The following is a 17,938-nucleotide window of genomic DNA, read 5'->3' on the forward strand; positions in this document are numbered from 1 at the left end:
TCATCTTTATCCCATCATCCACAAAACATTCAACGCCATCACTATAGTCCTTAAAATAATATTACTACTAAATTTGTACATTTCTTCGACCTCTGCTGCTAGTTCTATTTTTCTTTTGGGTTTCAGAAACCTAATCTTATCGCAGCACTCCACCATGACAGTTTTCTCTTCCACAAAGCAAGGTTTGTTCACAATTTGAAGCTTTGGTTGAACTCATTAATGATCAATTTTTGATGTAACTGCATCTTAATTGGCTTTTTTTTCGATTAGATCAATTTATTCTGATGAATGGTTTAATTTCAATGATTTGCAGATGATCGTGACCATCCAAGGACCTCTTATTTTAATTCACCACCGTTGGATATCTCTGTTGCGTTCCCACAAGCAACTCCAGCTTCCATTTTCCCTCCTTGTAGTAAGAATTAATAAATTTTTTTTTTTAGCTTTTGTGATTTTTAGTATTGTTAAAGGCATGACTACTTTTCGAGGTCATTTTCACATGGTCCCACTACTGACAACTTTTTATTATTATGTACTAATCATAACAAGTAGCTTTAAAAGTTGTGAAAAATGATGTGTATGCGGACTTACTGCTTGTGATTTCTGTCATTGGTGAAGACAATTCATGCATTTAGAACTTTGTGCAATAGGGGAACAAATTTTTATATGTATGTATGTTTGATAAGGTGCATTTTGAACCAAGTGGAGAGAAAATGGAAGATGGATTTGATATTTTCTCCTGTTTGGTACAGTAGAAAAGTGGGATGGGAAGAAAAAAGTGAGGGATGATTAATTTATATCCCGGACCGCTATTTTTAATCTTTTGAAATGGGAAGAAAATGGGAGAGAAATGTCTTATATAGGTAATTTGAGATTCTTATCTTTCTGGTTTAATTAAAAACAATTCAATACAAGGATATAATTCGAATTTAAGACAAGATGCTTTGTTTTCGCTTCACTTTTCTATCTCTTTTACCAATCGAAGTTAAGTGTCTTTTGCTAGTTTATCGTTCTAAATGTGCCACAGGCTTCACCAACAATCTCTTGGTCTTGTCTGTTCTAATGTAGATTGTTGCGATTTCTCTTCCTTTTTTCAAATAAGAGATTGCTCGGGAATTTATATCTCAACTATTTCTATTCACATTTTGTAGTTGTCAAAGTCATCATCTTATATTTTGCCTTCTCTTTCATTGTTCTGTTTATCATTTCCCCAATTATAAGATTTGGTGCATATGATAGTTTATTTCCTATAACTGGTAACATATGTTTTGTACTTCTAGTGTTTCACCTGTAGTTGCCTTGGCATGCTGCACTATATGAGAATAACCAAAATTTTCTTTGGTGGGTCACTTTCTTATCTTTGTCTCATGGTATATAAAACTTACAGCGTCAGACTATTATCAACTTGATGATCTATTGAGTCCCGAGGAGCAGACTGTGAGGAAGAATGTAAGAGAGTGTATGGAAAAAGAAGTAGCCCCAATAATGACTGAGGTATATTTTTATCACATTACTCTTATCATTATTTTTATTTTCAGAAGATGGAAACTATAGTTTGTGAATACAATGGTAAAATTCTGGAATGGTATTTAGTCATTGGAAAAGTGATGCTTTGTCTTTGAAGACAATAGATGTTCAAATGCAAATAAATAGTTATACTTTTTTTTCTTTCCAGTATTGGGAGAAGGCCAAGTTTCCCTTTCATGTTATTCCAAAACTTGGTGCCTTGCGTATTGCTGGTGGCACAATCAAGGTATATGCATTTTTTTTCCTTTCCCTTTTGAGCTGTTAGATAGATGTGGTGAATGGGATGTTTAGCTAGTTCTGACTCTCAGGGTTATGGGTGTCCTGGTCTCTCCATTACTGGAAGCGCTGTTGCTGCAGCAGAAGTTGCTAGAGTTGATGCAAGCTGCTCTACTTTCATACTGGTGCATTCATCTCTGGCAATGCTCACTATTGGTGAGATCTCCATATTACCTTTCAATTGTCTTGACCTGATAAAAGTAGTGGAAGGTTTTTATTTATTTTAATTTTTTAATTAAGAAAAACAAGATGCTGTTAATAAATCTTAATATTACTTGTCTGGACTGCCAATTATAGCATTGTGTGGATCGGAGGCACAGAAGCAAAAATATCTACATTCTTTGGCAGAGTTAAAAACTGTAGCGTGTTGGGTAAGAAGCCCTTGGCATTGTATTACCATATGGGATTCCAAAAACATGTTTAATATGAGTTTCTGTCAAACTTTAGTTACTGAAATATGTTGTTTCCACATCTTTAGGCTTTGACCGAGCCTGAATATGGAAGTGATGCTAGTGCATTGAAAACGATAGCAACAAAGGTTCTTGCACTCAACTTCTTTTCTATTTATTTATCTACCACAAATAACACCAGTTTTCATACATACATTCATATCTGGAACTTAATGTTTTTGCTGTTGTATTGGGATGATCAGGTGGAAGGAGGTTGGATACTTGAGGGCCAAAAGCGCTGGATTGGAAACAGTACCTTTGCAGATTTGTTGGTTATTTTTGCAAGGAACACCACAACAAATCAGATAAATGGGTAGGTGATCTGCTCTATGATATCCAGGATGCTTTACCCGAGCATTGACATGCTGGAAATTTATGGGCTGGAAACCTATTCGAACATATGTGTGGGTCCTTAAAAGAGCCTAATTGGTCTCTATGTTGTATAGTGCTTCTTTCCTCTTTCTTTTGTTCTACTTACAAACATATCTTTTTTTTTTTTCCCTGTGAAACTTGTCATGTGTTGTATAGTGCTACTTTCCTCTTTACATTGTTCTCTATTGTTCGTAGAGAGAAAAACACTTATGTACAAATTTATATGTTTGTTCCTTGTAGTTTGTTGGTAAACGTGCACTTATGCCCTGGCCCTCTATTGAGGTTTTGGATGGCTGTCAAATTGGACACGGTATATCCATGCCTGTGGATTTTCTGTTATTTGTCATCCTTCTTTTCTACCCATGTCGGACCTATTATAACATCCATTCTTCTTTTTAAAAATTCTCTGTTGATAACTAGATGAACATCAAATTAACATTCTCAAAGCAGTGTATGTGATATCTAAACATAATTTGCACCAAGTGATGCCTCAATATATACTCATTAGAGTGTCAGGATCAATCCTTTCATCTGAGAAAAGCAGAGACCAACAACCCACAAAAGTTAGTATTGGAGACTCTATATGAAAGTAAAAATTAGAATAAAGTACACTTTTGTTTTCATTTTGGCCCTTGACATTTCAATATTTTCATTTTAGCTCTTAATGTTTGATTCCCTTTTCATATTGCCATGCTGTCTATTTCTATTAGTAATATGACTGTCCATAATATGTTTTTCTGTACAACAATATAATTCTTACATTCCACAGTATTTTAGACTTTAGAGTTAGTATTTCATGAAATAGTTAGATATGAAGGGAACTTAATGAGTTAATGGTTAGATTAGTAACGAAAATGAACTGCATACTCAATATGTAAACCAAATCAAACATGAAGGGCCAAAATTAATATTTTGAAACGTAAAGGGCCAAAATGAAAACAACCCCAAATTTTAAGGGCCAAAGCAAACCTTGAAACCTTCATCAATTGCCCGTCATTGCTCAATTAGATGATCTTTTGTAGGATTCCCTGTATTGCTGGCGGATTGTCATCCTAAACTTGTACATTTAAGTGGTACAATTTTACTGGCTTTTGTTTGAAAAGGCAGATAGTTGGTTTTCTGTATTGGCATCCTCTTCATGTGTGATATTTCTGCTTTCTGTTTCAGATTTATAGTAAAGAAGGATGCGCCTGGATTAACAGTAAAAAAAATAGAAAATAAAATTGGCCTACGGATTGTTCAAAATGGAGATATTCTCTTGAAGAAAGTTTTTATTCCTGATGAGGACAGGATACCTGGTGTTGATTCTTTTCAGGATACAAACAAGGTATGGGTGTGATGAGTTGTCTTAAATGTTGCTTGTCCTTCATCATTTGTATACTTCCTGCTGTGTATGGTTTTTTTTTTTTTTTTGGCTGACTATCATCTATAAGTGGGCAGAATGGCGTCTTCGGTTATGATAATACATCATTTATTGTGCGAATAAAACCCAATGACTATCATATATCATGTATCATCTACTTTGGTCAGATTTTATCTTTTTTACATGTCAGTGTTGGAAACATGGTAATATTATACTTATAAAAAAAGAAAAAAAATGGTAATATTATAGAGGTAGTACCCAATACACAAAGCTCCCACTTTTGCTTGGTTTGGGAGAGGTGATTGGTAGGTAGCCTTACCCCTAATATCATATCAACACAAAATGATTGCTTTTAATATCTTTTTATTGTGTGAACAACTTTCTTAGTCCTTGTGCAGAGTAATCTAATGAAAAAATCAATACCTTGTTCCTTTGAAAACAACACATAGCATGTGCTATATCCAGAACTTCAACTTTAGTCTTGTAGGTTCTGCAATAGTTTGGTTTTTTTTCTTTTCAACCAGATGAGAGAGAGAGAGAGAGAGAGAGAGAGAGAGAGAGAGAGAGAGAGAGAGAATTTGAACACCTTGGGTTTCAAGCCATTAGACTTGAGTGCACCAAAACAGGATGCTAGCCACCATTGTGCAAACATACCACTTTTATGTGTTCTTCTGACCCCATTGCATTACTAACGTGTTCATTGCTCACCATCTGGAATGTCGGGGCATCAACTTCAACCAAATCAATCAGTAGTAGTTCATTCAACCATACACACATGAAATTGCAGAGTCCCAGCAAGAGAGAGCGATCAAAATGTGTTTGTTGTGTCCATAAAGCATCTATTCCTTCAAATATATGATGCTGCCAATGGTAGTCTTTTGTAGAAATACCTGCAGTGCTTTTGTGCTTGAATTTTCTGCATATACTTTACTGGTTTTCAATTTCTTTTTCCGTGTAGTTCCATGATTTATGGTATTCATGTGTGTTCCTGTTTTTTCATGTTGCTTATATGCAATTGCTGCCTCAAAACAGATTCTTGCAGTTTCACGTGTTATGGTTGCCTGGCAACCAATTGGCATATCAATGGGCATCTATGATATGTGTCACAGGTACCAGAGTAAATTATGTTCTTCTGCACTGTGCTATTTCATTTTAAGCTTTTGGAAGTGATGTGATTATATTTCCAATTGATTTAAAGATATCTGAAGGAGAGGAAACAGTTTGGAGCACCACTAGCAGCTTTCCAAATCAATCAACTGAAACTTGTTCAGATGCTCGGTAATGTTCAAGCAATGATTCTTGTTGGTTGGCGACTTTGCAAGTTGTATGAGAATGGTAAAATGACTCCAGGTCAAGCAAGCTTGGGAAAGGTACAATTAGAAATCTTTAAATTTGTGATAGGTGCTGTAAGTTCCTTGTGCTGACATTTTTTTCCCCATAATTCTTCAGTCATGGATCACCTTGAAGGCAAGAGAAACTGCTGCAATTGGGCGGGAGTTACTTGGTGGTAATGGAATATTGGCTGATTTTCTAGTTGCAAAGGTATTAATGCTGTAATTTTATTAGAAAAAAGTTTAAATTAACAATTGCAAAGGATTGGTTTGTGAAGGGTCTAAATTAGAATGTGATTTTATGAGACATAATCCAAGTGAGAGATCACTTGAAGCACAATTATTAATTGAACTTGCTAGCTATCAGATGCCCAATCCAATAGATAGAACCATTGCTTATTTACATAACTAGATAGATAAATGGAATCTGATAGGAGATTTTAGACATGCAATTGACGGGCTGACGAAAAAGTCTAGGGACACACTTTGCCACAACTTACACATGTCAAGTGGTGATTGGATTACTTTTCACCTCATGTGTAAGGGATGTAATTCAATCACAAGTTGACATATGTGCAAGTTGTGACAAAAGTTGTGGCAAAGTTTGCAGTTATAGAAGAATTGGGACTGTTTCTTTTGAGAAAATTGAGCTGCAATAACCCATCCCCATACAATTATTTACCTATTTTTCCTTTTTCAATTTTGGGAGTTTCATTTCAGGCATTCTGCGATTTGGAGCCGATCTACACGTATGAAGGCACCTATGATATCAACAGCTTGGTAACAGGTAGGGAAGTCACTGGCATTGCTAGCTTCAAGCCAGCTGTATCGAGCCGAAGAAGCCGTCTCTAGAAATGTATACTTTCTTCCTCAACCCTCTGGTTGGAAACTTATTATCCCTTCTCTTATTGTGTTAGCTGTGCTGCTTGAGGCAATGTTTCCAATGAGAGAGTCTTGATGCCCATAATAATTGAATAACTTATACAAATGGTGTATAGAATGTGTTGATGGAAATGAAATAAAATGCAAAATTTTCATTTAGCTTTCTTAAATCTACTGGAGTAATAGTAGACATGACTAGACAACTAAAGTTACCATATATCAGTCTCAATGACCCATACCAGGATTAAGGGCGCTCCCATAATCAAGGGTTCAATTTACCTCTTGAAGTTGCTCAGGTCAGTGGTCCCTTTTTTGAGGTCACCGTATTATACTCAAAAAGTACCAAGGAGACGCAGCAAGTATATTCTAGATCCACTCAACCCTAAGGGATTGGTTTATTGGCTTTCCGGCCTCGTGTGATCTATGAGGTTCTGGATTTAGTTTTCCTAGCTAAGGCTTTGAGAGTGGTCCAAGGGATTCTTTATTCCTCGTAATTAATCAGTGTAAGAATAATATATTGAGGCAGTACTCAGGTACTCAAAAGAGTTCTGGACACCTATGTTTAGAAAAAGAACCGAAAAAGTAATGTTCTAGATCCATGCTTGTGGACCCATAAAATTGATCATCACGAAGGCTATCAGATAAGCATCGGCAATTCGATGAATCGTTGTGTACTAATTAATTTTTTGACAGCATCTTTAACTACAAGCATAATTTGGTAGAACAGAACTTGTCCTCTGATGGCTTAGGTTTAGCTGCTGCTGAAGTTTTTACTTATTTTGTGTGTTATTCTTATATTTAAATTAGAAAATTATTATTTCACGTTCCGCATACACAATAATGTCTACACTTTCATATTTGGTATTCACATTTTTGAAGAATACTCCGTATACACAATGTCTGCACAAGGTATTCACATTTTTCAAAAATACTCTATATACACAATGTCCTGCACTTTCAGATAAGGTATTCAAAGAGAAGTTATTCACATTTTTCAAGAATATTCATGCTTAACACATGATGTGAATGGAGAGTGTGGAAAAGAGGGTAAGACAACCAAACTACCAAAGCCCAATTTGGTATCTACAAAAGAAAAGAAATTTGGACTTAAAATATCGAAACCTACACACACCAACTCACAAATCTGCAGCCTCATGCCAATGCAGATTTTCTTCCTTATCTGCCATTAAATTAATACACTAGCATGGTAGAAAATAACACATTCTGTCTTTCCAAATCCCAAATAACATTGATCCTAGAGTCTTATTTGATCTAAGCTTCATTGTCTTCTTCTTCCTTTCTTTTTATTTATTTCTTTATCCATAGTGGATAAAGCATATGGTTGTCTTAGATGATAGATCACCGTTGATTGACAAAAATGCAGCCCCAACCAGACCACCATAGATCATAGAACTCTACTGTCAACATTTATCAATAATATCAAATTCTACCTAGCTAGCTAGTACCTACACACCTCATACTTTTACCAATTACACGGGGCGAGTTGAACACAAAGTTATGTCAAATTATGTGTACCTAGTATTGCTCAATTTAAAACCTACCATTCATTATCACTTGATAGTTGATTCTTGTCTTTCACCTTCTTGTCTCTGCAATCCCCAGCTCCTGATCTTTAGCTGAAGCTGAGCCGCCCCAGCCAAAAACCTCACCTTCTGAGCTGGCCTCAGTATCTCCACCACCTTCATCGCTGTCCTCATCCTCAACGAATCAGCATTCGCCACCACACTCTCCAATGCCACTCTCAACGTAGCCGTAGCCGTTTCCTCTTCACTCGCTGCACCGTCCACTAACCTCCCGCTACGTCTTGCGGCCTCCAACATTGTTGGACCCGCCACGCTTTCATGAACCTTCGCTAGCTCATCGTTAAGTGCACGTTCCTCCAACTTAGTCTCCTCCAACAACCTATTCATTCTCTGTGTTTGGTCTTCGGACATGTCAAGCACCGAGTTGGTGACAATTCTGAAGACTATTCCGGGCTTAAACCCAGCTATCCAGAGGAAGGTTCGCTCGAACGAGGTTAGCCACGTGGGAGAGAAAGCAAGGAAGACATCCCTTTGAGCTATTCTTGACTTGGCTTCGTAGTATTCTTGGTAATGGGCGAGCATACGTGAACATAGTTCTTTGATGTCCTCGTCTTGCATGTCATGGCAGTGTTGCTGAGCTGAGAGAAGCTCATCAAGGTAGTGTTCTTGGCGGACCATCCAGCCTTCCAGGAAGGTTTTGAATGAATCAGCATTATTGGTTTGTGTACCTGTGGTTGATCTATCAGGCATAGCTAGTGAAAGAAAGAGTGAGTGAGTGATATTGTGAAAGACAAGCAGCAATGCAATGTTTATATATATATATATATATATATATATATATATATATATATATATTTGAGTTGGTTATGAGAATGTGAGGAAAAGAGATTTTTTTTTTTTTTCTTACCAAGGAAGTATTGTGTGGAATACTTCGAGAGCAAGGTTGATGCTTGATTTTTAATGGGGTTGGAGGAATGGACAGAGAGAGAGAGATTGTGAGGAAGAAAAAAAAAAAAAAAGAAAAACTCCTCGAGAGTAGAGACGTGTGGCAGGTCAGTTTAGCAAAGCCATGATAAGAGGGTTTTAAATTTGGAGTCGGTGGTGAAGAATGCAAAGAGAGGATGAGCGGTGTTTCACATGCAGTTTCTAAGACCACCGACTGAGAGAGAGAGAGATATCTCATATCTGAGAGAGTTTTAAGGAGACTCGGTGCGATTTGTCTCCAAGTGGAAAAGACATCGTGAAGATAAAATAAAGAGAGAGCAAGATTTTTATGGGATACAAATGAGAATTCTGGAAATGGCCATTAAAGGAAAGGAGTGAAGGAATGTGGTGTGTGTGTTTCTAAGAAGGCAAGGCTAAAGTACTTATTTGGGTTTGGCTGCTGATCACTCCTAGTCAATTGGCTGACTGGGTGACACGTATTAACATTGCCCAAATGGAGATAGACAAGGAAGCCATGTCATCACTTCTACTTTAACTTACCAATAGGAGAGAGAGAGGGACTTTAGAAAGTTTGGTAGGATTCTGGGCTATGAATGTTGAGTGAAGGGGCTAAAATTGTAAGTCAAGTCAAATAAGGTTGGCCCAATTAGGAGAAGTAAGAGTATGAGTCGGTTGAGGGACATGCGTCTCCAATGGATTTGAGCTAAGAGTGGCAGCAGCGCTTTTAATGGAGACTGTGTGTGGAAAAATGGTATCTGCCTGCAAATGCAAATGGTCTACTAGTGGTTTACATGTCAATGGCCGTTGGTCACCAAGGTGATGACCTTAGAATGAGAAGGGGAATGATGGAGAAGGAATATCATGTATATGATGTATTGTTGCGATATATTACATGTCTATTAGTCAAGAAGGCGTCGTGCATTTTCATATATGTACCATTTTTTCTCATAATATATGGGTTCCACGTTATTATTATTATTAACAATTTGAAAATAACCATTATTTTATGCATCCAATTTCGTATGTATCTTTTCTCTCCTAAGGTGATGGCATAGCTCATACACTTTAATAGTCAAATTACATATATTACATGGAATCTACACATTTTAAGATGCCAGGTGCATACATCGAGTCATAATATATATTTTTTATGATAGGTAGATAATGGGGTAAGAGGTGAAGTTTGAATCACAAATATAAGACAATATAAAAAATATCATTAATGTTGAGCCATCACTTGTGACATTTATTATTACTATTAACAAGTTAATAAACCATAATAGTGGCTAACTTTGTGTTTGGATGTACTACTATTTTCTTAAAAGTTTATAACTTGAAAGTTGATAATTTTTTTTTTTTAAAAAAATCTATATATATAAAAGTAAGTGTTAAAAAATTATATACAAAACAAATTAAAATACTTAAAAAGTTGATATATATATAAAATAAAAAAATCTATTGGCAACAGGAAGTAGGTTTGATTGAACTTGGTGGGTGGCGGTTATGGAAATTGAAAAGAGTCCTTACATACAGGATACAGCTGTAAAATATGGCTATACTCGATTGGGAAAGCAGGATGGTGGAACTGGTATTCGGTGCAGAAATGTTGGCAAGTGTTGATGATGTATTAGATTTTTGGTGGGCAATACGATGCATGTCTCTTTTTTCACGTGGTTGATAAGACTTGAGTTATTCTAGATCAGACAAGGCCACCGTGCCACTTATAGCAGTCATCAGCTTCTTCAAAAAAAAATCCCTATTTTATGTGCTTTGCTATTGCGTAACTTTTGTTGCTACTCTTTGGCTTGTACCAACAAAACAAAAATCAAAATTTTTACGTGATAAAAAATATATAATCGGTTGTCCAAGTTTTGTAGCTTCACAAAGAGGTAAGAGATTGTGTTAGGTTATAATTAGTTCAACTGGTAAAATTTTTAATTATAAAATAAGATATTTTAAGTTCAATTCTCTTTTACTCAAAAATAGATTGATATCTTAGTTATCATTAGAAGCAAATATTATAAGTTAAAATTTTCTTAAGAAAAAAAATTAGCACACTGATATATCTAACAAAAATCAAGTTAGTTGGGAGATAACTACTGAATTAATGCATGGGTCAAGACAAACTCAAATCACATATATACACTAACTGAAAATAATAATTATATAAAATGTAAGCGTTCACATGTGTGAATATTAATTTTCTAATACTGAAAAAAAAAAATTTGTTGAATAATATTAAAAGAGTTTTGACCCATAAATATATGATCCTTGTGAGGACAGTATTTGGATTAGACCCAGTATGAGATTGGGTTTAAGCCTAACAAACCCAAACAATGAATTTATAGAGCGTAGGTGAAAGAACTAGTTCTACTCTAAAAGATGGACCATAGAAGTTGCTGAATTAAGATTGTTAAGAACAAGTAAAGTAAGAAAATCTGTCCTCGGCACAGCCTGAGAAACTTATTTTATAATATCTTGATGATGAACACAGTTACCAGAATCCACAATGTTATTGCCTAGATTTTCTGATTTTTTCCCGATCCCCCTTTTAGGTCACCTTCCCGTGTTGTATATTATAATCTTGGTGTTATCCCTACCATACACGTGTAGGTTGGATTTTAGGAGCTCTTTTTTGTCCCATCCAACACCTCCCAGAATCATCAAATAGTAGCTGTAAGGTTGCTTGGTCACTGTTTAGGTATCACCTCCACATTAATGCGACCAGAGAGTTAGTTGGGAGGCATTTAATGTGGAGGTAGCAGTTTTTGAAGATATTTGTTGCCTCCTTTTACTTACCCCTTGTCCAACGTCCAACTCCTAGTTATGATATAACTTTGAAGAAGGTTTAGGGTGATATGATACTTTTAGTAACCTTGGATCCTTGTTCCCGAGATAGCTTTTCTCCTTGGACGTGTTTTGGACTTATCTCGTACTATCTTTAATTTTCTCTTTATACCATTCCCATTATAACCTCATTTGGCCATTCTCGGATTAGTTAATATCCTCGGATTGGGCCATAGGCCCGATTCGTATAGTCTTAACAGTACCTCCTGACTAACTAGCCCCCCACAATACTATATATAAAAATTATCAAACTTTGATATTATATATGCAAACTCCAACATTTTTTAAGAAACTTATAATCATTATTGAGTGTACAAAGCTGTATAGTTTGTTATACAAGTGTAAAAAATATAATAAAATAAAGAACTTAGCAACTTTCATCAAAGCTATGTTCAGTGACAATATTTTATATAATAAATTTCATCCATTATTATTTTCATGTGGATGCTTTGTCAAATTTATATTGTTACAATTGAAGTCACAATGAGTTGTTTAAAAAAAAAAAAAAAAGTGCATATAGCATTCTTATAATTTAGTTGATCAATACTTTTTTTTGGGGGGGGGGGGGGGGGGGGGGGGGGGAAAACTCTTACTTTTGGGGCACAACCTTTAAAAAAATTATAAAATATGCATATACAATTAAAAATAAATAAAAATTGAGGGGATGTTCATCCCTCCGCCATTAATAAGGGGGTTATCCCTATTTTTAAGTGAATTTTCTTATTTTGAATCTTATTGGTATATTTGTTCTTATCAAAAAGAAAAATAGTTGTGATTTGTAATGCATTTTTTTTCTAAATAGATAAATATGCATAATGCCAAGAATCTTGTAATTAAATTGGTACTTTTTAGTGTTTTCAACGAAAACATTCAAAAGTTTAATTGTTTAAATTCCTCCCTTCTAACTATCGAATTATCATTTAAAAAAAATAATCATGTAAATGTTCATTGATTGCACAAACAAATTCAAGGACTATAGAATTATCATAAATAAACAATAAAAAAATCATGTAAATGTTCATTGATTGCACAAACAAATTCAAGAAAATTATGTACAGCCTGACTACTTTTTTTTTTTTCAAAAAGAATGAAAAAATAATAATAGAGTCAGAATTGAACAGCCTTAATTTACATAGCTTCATTAAATAATAATTTAATGCAGCTTGACAGAAATGCATTCTTAAATAATAATAATAATAATATTTTTTTTTGAAATGAAATACTAATAATTTAAGAGTTAGCTTTTAATATTGCTCACTATATCATGTTTTATTTTATTTTGTTTTGTTTTGGATGAACGACTATATCATGTTGCTCAGATGAACTAAAAAATATCATGTTGCTGAACTAGTCAAATCAACACTTGGATTTTGTTGTCTACAATTATGTATAGAAAAATGACAATTGCTAATCACTCAGGACATCATAGATAAAAAAAAATTAAAATTAAAATATGATCACTCATAGAACAGAAGCTAAGATTTCAAATCCAGTCTTATGAAAAAACAACATGCAAAATGCCAAATAGGAAATGGGAAATAATCCTAGGAGAACCTCGTACAGTACCCTTCAAACTAGAACACAAATTAAGAATTTTTTTTTTGGGGGGGGGGGGGGGGGGGGGTGATAATGAGTAAAATAGTAAACAGATCAATCCAAGAGTTCAAGGTCGGGGGTTTAAACTAATAGAAAGATTGAGAAAAAGAATAAAAACATGAGCCAATAAAACTAAATTAAACTGGACAAACCAACAATAAAATATAATTATAATCAAAGGGGGACAATGCTCTTGCATACCTTAAGCCTATCAAACCTACTGCAGCAGTCAAATCAGCGAAAGAATAGAATCAATAATAACTAATAAGCATCTCTCAGAACAGCAAGAATTTTGTTCTTATGTATACTGAAATACAATGAAATGATTTGAGAGTTTAGGCAATAAGAAAAGGGAAAGTCACCTTAACGTTCATCTTTTATTTCTTGAAACCATACATCTTCCATTCATAGAACAAACCTGTTAGGATATATATACCCATCTCTGTCTTTCTCCTGCAGCATGCAATCGTAGCAGTGATGGGCATCAGAGATCCCCACCCCGCCACATACCCCCAGCTCTTAAATCCTAGTATTCTATGAAAATTCTAGCAAATAAGAAAGTAGTTCATTGGTGGAATCGTGAATGGCACATTATCTCAATCTTCGTAAGATCGTCCAAAACTATAAAGAGGAAACTGCTAATTTCTCCAACCTTATATCCTTGTAATAGGATTCACCTAACTTGTTTCAAATAGATGCATCATTATAGCCATGATTGGTTGTATCATAATCCAATTAGTTAGAAGCTTCTCCGTCCATGTCTTTCACACACACCAAGATTAATAATGTTTCCCTCTTCCATTCAAACTAGTAATAATGTTATAGGAAAAAATAGATTAACAATGTTTCCTCCTTCCATTCAAACTAATGATGTTATTGGAAAAAAATGGTTCAATTTTCTTCAATACCCCTAACTTGTTATCATAACATTTACCAATTCACATAACAAACGCTTAAACAAACCAAGTACATAGCATAACTCCAACATAATAATATCTAGAGGAAAACTCAAAGTATGCATAACAAGATAAGTTTAATATTACAAGTTTCAACATAGAACACTCCCAGCATCATAATGCAAATCAAATAAGCAAGCAAAAGGCATAATCTGGTTTAACTATATATGACAATATTCCATAACACATGATAAAGCACCCTGGTAACTTCATGCAATCCACTCGCTTGCTCCAATTGTAGTGATCACCACACAACTAACCAAATCTCAAAATCAATACCAAGCTCAATATACCAGTAGAATCTAAGCAAAAGTTATTAACACGTAAAGACTGATATGTGCACAGGAAAGAACAGAGAATCCTAAATTAATAGATGAGGAAAGTGAGAGTAATGTAATTGAAGTGGGAATCATTAGAGAAGGAGATGGACCTTTTCTTTTGGCCTCAAACAATAGCTCTTTAAAAGGGTTTACAATGATTACAGAATAAAAAGGGCTTACTAGAAAAGTGTCGGTTTCTTCTTTCTTTGAGTCAACTACAGAGCATAGTACATTGCTAACAAATTCTGGAACCAAAATTTCCAAACTAGATTTCTCTACAAGCCCAGCCATCCCATTATGCCTCATCCCCAAAGAAAGAAATCGTTACTCCATCTTATATTTATTGATTTTATTTACAGTAACGATCAGCCTTCTTCTTGACACGGTCATCAAGAGCATCTTCGATAGACTTGGTTTTCGCCTTTGGATCATAACTGAACTTCTTGGCCTCAACTGGGAAGAGCTGCTCATACTTCATGCGCTTGGCTGCATCGATCGTGTATTCTACTCCTCCTGTTTGTCCAGATTCATCACCACCTGTAGCATCATCGCCCTGAATCCCCGCTTCCACGTCTAAAATAGGTTCATCATTCGTGGGGTTCTTATCCTTGTTCTTCTTTTTCTTTTGCTTCTTCTTATCGATGGATTTGCTGCGAGTGGCGAGACTTCCCCCTTTGAAGGTCAATCTCCCCCCTTTCGCTTTCTCATATGGATCCGACATTTTACAACTACACCACAACACAATGCATCAAACTCTTCAACTTTCAGTACCACACCACACCACAAAGAGGGTTGAACTTTATTCATCGAAAATAAACAACGAATCAAAAGCTTCAATTTTCAGTAGCTATATCATATTCAAGCAAACAAAAATTTCCTTAAATCTACCTCCCAAAAAAAAGACCAAACTACAATTTTGGTCCTGCACATTTGTCACGGTTTCAATTTTATCTTATAATTTGATATGACACAGACACAACACAAGTCCAAAAAATGACCACATTTCGGTCTTGTATCCCGCCCTGTACACCTGAACACTAGACAGCCTTTGCCCTAACTTTCAAAATCGCTCAATTTTATACTCAAAATTGACCTGGTTTTGAAAGTTGAGGACGAAATTGACACAAATAAATAGCTGATAGATAAAATTGCCACAATAAAATGTATAGGGACGAAATTGAAAACTACCCCCTTGTAAAAGGATTTCATCAAGGTCACACTAATGTATCTGAAAACGAAACGGTGAAGTTCAGTTATGATTATGCTTAGATCAATAACAACACAAAACAACCCAATTTCAGTTTGGAAGCGTAAATTTATTGGGAAATTAAAAAAAAAAAAAAAGCTCAAATCGAAACAAATCCCTAAAACCTAATCCATGTTTAGTAGCTTAGAAAAATTGTATACGAAAGAATAAAAAAAAAAATATAGGAATAATAAAAAGGGAAAAATAAATATTGAGCCCAAAATTTTGTAAATCCCTAAAAGGTATAGATAGAAGATTGAAGGAAAGAGTGAGGAAAATTGAACTCCGGTCGAAACATAGAGAGACCGATCGAATGGAGAGAGAGAGAGAGAGAGAGAGAGAGAGAGAGATTACCTGACAACCGTCGCAGTGAGAGAGTCTGAGTTAAGACTGAGGAACGTGAGCGATGGGCGCAGAGGCAATGAGAGATTTTTTTTTTTTTTTTTAAATATATCCCAGTACAGTTTATTTGGTCCATTTAGGACCAGTGCAGTATATTTGGTCCATTTGGTCTGAGTCTTTTGGAGCATGGTTTTTGTCTTGTTGAGATTACAGATTTTGACTAAATCACAAAAAGCAATTTAATTAAAATCAAATTTTCTTTTCCTTTTTTGAGAAAAAGGTAAGAGGTGCTTTATTAAATAGAGAAAAACACATGATAAAATTACACTGCTAAATCACCCTAGAAGATAGCATCTAGGTCCTCGGGTAGTTCTTCCACCCAAACGTCCAAATCTGCAGATAAAACTGCTCTACGGGCAAGGGAATGTGCTAACTTATTACCTTCCCTCTTTACATGATGAAAACTACACAGCTCCAAACAAGAACCCAATCGGCGAGTCTCCTCTACCACATGACCAAACATAGTTAGGCAGCTGCCATGGCCGTTCAAAGCCTGAACAACTCGCATATAGTCCCCCTCAACCATGACCTTGAAGATACTCAGTTCAGCTGCAAAGGTGACCGCCCGCCTGGTTGCCCGTGCTTCCGCCAACTCCACCGTTTGGGACAGTTTGATCTTCTGACTTAAAGCTGCGATAATATTGCCACCTGAGTCCCGAAACACCACACCCAACCCAGCTAGACCCAAATGCTCAAACAAGGCTGCATCGAAGTTTGCTTTGTAAACAGGTTCCGGAGGTGGGGTCCACTTGACTGAGGGATGAGTGATGTCCGGTTTCGTTGCTCTTTTCTTTTCCTTAAGGTAATGCAATGCATGAGGTCTCGAAAATTAATAGAGTCTACAAGAATTATTTTACAAAAGTTGAACGATGATTAGTAAAAAAAAAAAAAAAAACTGATAAATTTAGAAAAAAAATAACAAAATTAATCAAGTACTAAAATATTTATAACGGCAAATCTCTCTATAATCCTTTTATAGAGAGATTAAAAAAAAAAAAAAAAACTCTCTATAATCCTTTTAAAAAGAAAAAAAAAGTGAAATTTATACTTAATATTTTAAAATATACTTTAATTAAAATTTTAAATAATGAGTTTTAATTACAAAATGGAGTATAATTTTTAAAACTTACCCTAAAGCAAATAATAGATTAGTACACAACATTTTTAATAGTAATTTAACAAAATTTGATTAATTAGATGTTTGGGTGAAATATGTATTTTCCTTTCAATTTTGAGGTAGAATCTCGTTTTCTCAAATCTTAATGAAGAAAAGTGTAATTAGACCGTCTTAAAAAGCCTAAAAAGAGATAGATTTGATGGAAATGGGTCCCCAAGTCTTACACAAAGAGGCCTAGCGGGCCGAGTTGTGAGTCAGCCCATTAAGGGACTTGGGGCAAAAAGAGAAAGATAAAGCAGAGAAACGAGGGATAAGACAAGAGTGTGGATATATGAGATGGTAGATTGGAAATCTCATCCTAATCTCAAAGATGGACTATTAATGGAGTCTATCACTGTTTTTGCATTGCCTTCAAACTAAGCTACAGTGATTGCCAAAAGAAAAGCTTCTGAGTTACATGGGATCCTACCAATGTGGACCATTATGATTGAGCTTTGTGAGTCTCTAGTCTCTACTTGTAGAGAGAAAAACAAGATATTAATCGGTTTTTGATATTAATCGGTTTTTGGTGTAGACATGAATAAAACTATATATTTTTTATTCAACCTCAAAAGACTTTACCAGTTGAGTTAATTAAAACTCACTATATGCCTTTATTAAGTACTATAAAATTTAACTTCATGTGATTATCATCATTCCTTAAAGATGTTGCGGTCACTTTTAACTCATTTTGATATTTACTACTTTTTTTTTTTTTTTTTGAGA

At 35.1% G+C, this 17,938-nt stretch overlaps 3 protein-coding genes across 3 annotated transcripts; 1 reads left to right on the plus strand and 2 right to left on the minus strand.

The window, feature by feature from the left end:
• On the plus strand, positions 1 to 6,359 carry LOC126692399 (acyl-coenzyme A oxidase 4, peroxisomal). The gene is made up of 13 exons (XM_050387993.1): positions 1 to 182; positions 314 to 415; positions 1,388 to 1,494; positions 1,676 to 1,753; positions 1,836 to 1,959; positions 2,101 to 2,174; positions 2,282 to 2,341; positions 2,456 to 2,565; positions 3,792 to 3,951; positions 5,020 to 5,096; positions 5,186 to 5,357; positions 5,437 to 5,529; positions 6,039 to 6,359. Exons 1-13 carry the CDS (start codon positions 155 to 157, stop codon positions 6,168 to 6,170), a joined length of 1,317 nt encoding a protein of 438 aa, XP_050243950.1. The 5' UTR covers positions 1 to 154; the 3' UTR covers positions 6,171 to 6,359.
• Positions 6,360 to 7,345: 986 nt separating this feature from the next.
• LOC126692400 (protein ZW2-like) lies at positions 7,346 to 8,567 on the minus strand. The gene has a single exon (XM_050387994.1). The coding sequence runs from the start codon at positions 8,492 to 8,494 to the stop codon at positions 7,772 to 7,774; it is 723 nt and encodes a 240-aa protein (XP_050243951.1). The 5' UTR covers positions 8,495 to 8,567; the 3' UTR covers positions 7,346 to 7,771.
• A 5,895-nt stretch (positions 8,568 to 14,462) lies between these two features.
• On the minus strand, positions 14,463 to 16,121 carry LOC126692401 (uncharacterized). Its single transcript, XM_050387996.1, has 2 exons — positions 16,009 to 16,121; positions 14,463 to 15,136 (listed from the first exon to the last, which is right to left on the minus strand). The coding sequence occupies exon 2, from the start codon at positions 15,127 to 15,129 to the stop codon at positions 14,758 to 14,760; it is 372 nt and encodes a 123-aa protein (XP_050243953.1). The 5' UTR covers positions 15,130 to 15,136; positions 16,009 to 16,121; the 3' UTR covers positions 14,463 to 14,757.
• Between the last annotated feature and the right edge of the window lie 1,817 nt (positions 16,122 to 17,938).

The sequence above is a fragment of the Quercus robur genome, chromosome 7 (assembly GCF_932294415.1).
Source record: "Quercus robur chromosome 7, dhQueRobu3.1, whole genome shotgun sequence".
Classification (NCBI taxonomy): domain Eukaryota; kingdom Viridiplantae; phylum Streptophyta; class Magnoliopsida; order Fagales; family Fagaceae; genus Quercus; species Quercus robur.

Bases quoted from the DNA above. Each gene is read 5' to 3' on its own strand.
- LOC126692400 (XM_050387994.1), bottom strand. From the start codon at position 8,494: ATGCCTGATAGATCAACCACAGGTACACAAACCAATAATGCTGATTCA.
- LOC126692399 (XM_050387993.1), top strand. From the start codon at position 155: ATGACAGTTTTCTCTTCCACAAAGCAAG. The intron at 183-313 runs GTTTGTTCACAA...AATGATTTGCAG, and splicing joins TTTCTCTTCCACAAAGCAAG to ATGATCGTGACCATCCAAGG. The intron at 5,097-5,185 runs GTACCAGAGTAA...ATTGATTTAAAG, and splicing joins ATCTATGATATGTGTCACAG to ATATCTGAAGGAGAGGAAAC.
- LOC126692401 (XM_050387996.1), bottom strand. From the start codon at position 15,129: ATGTCGGATCCATATGAGAAAGCGAAAGGGGGGAGATTGACCTTCAAA.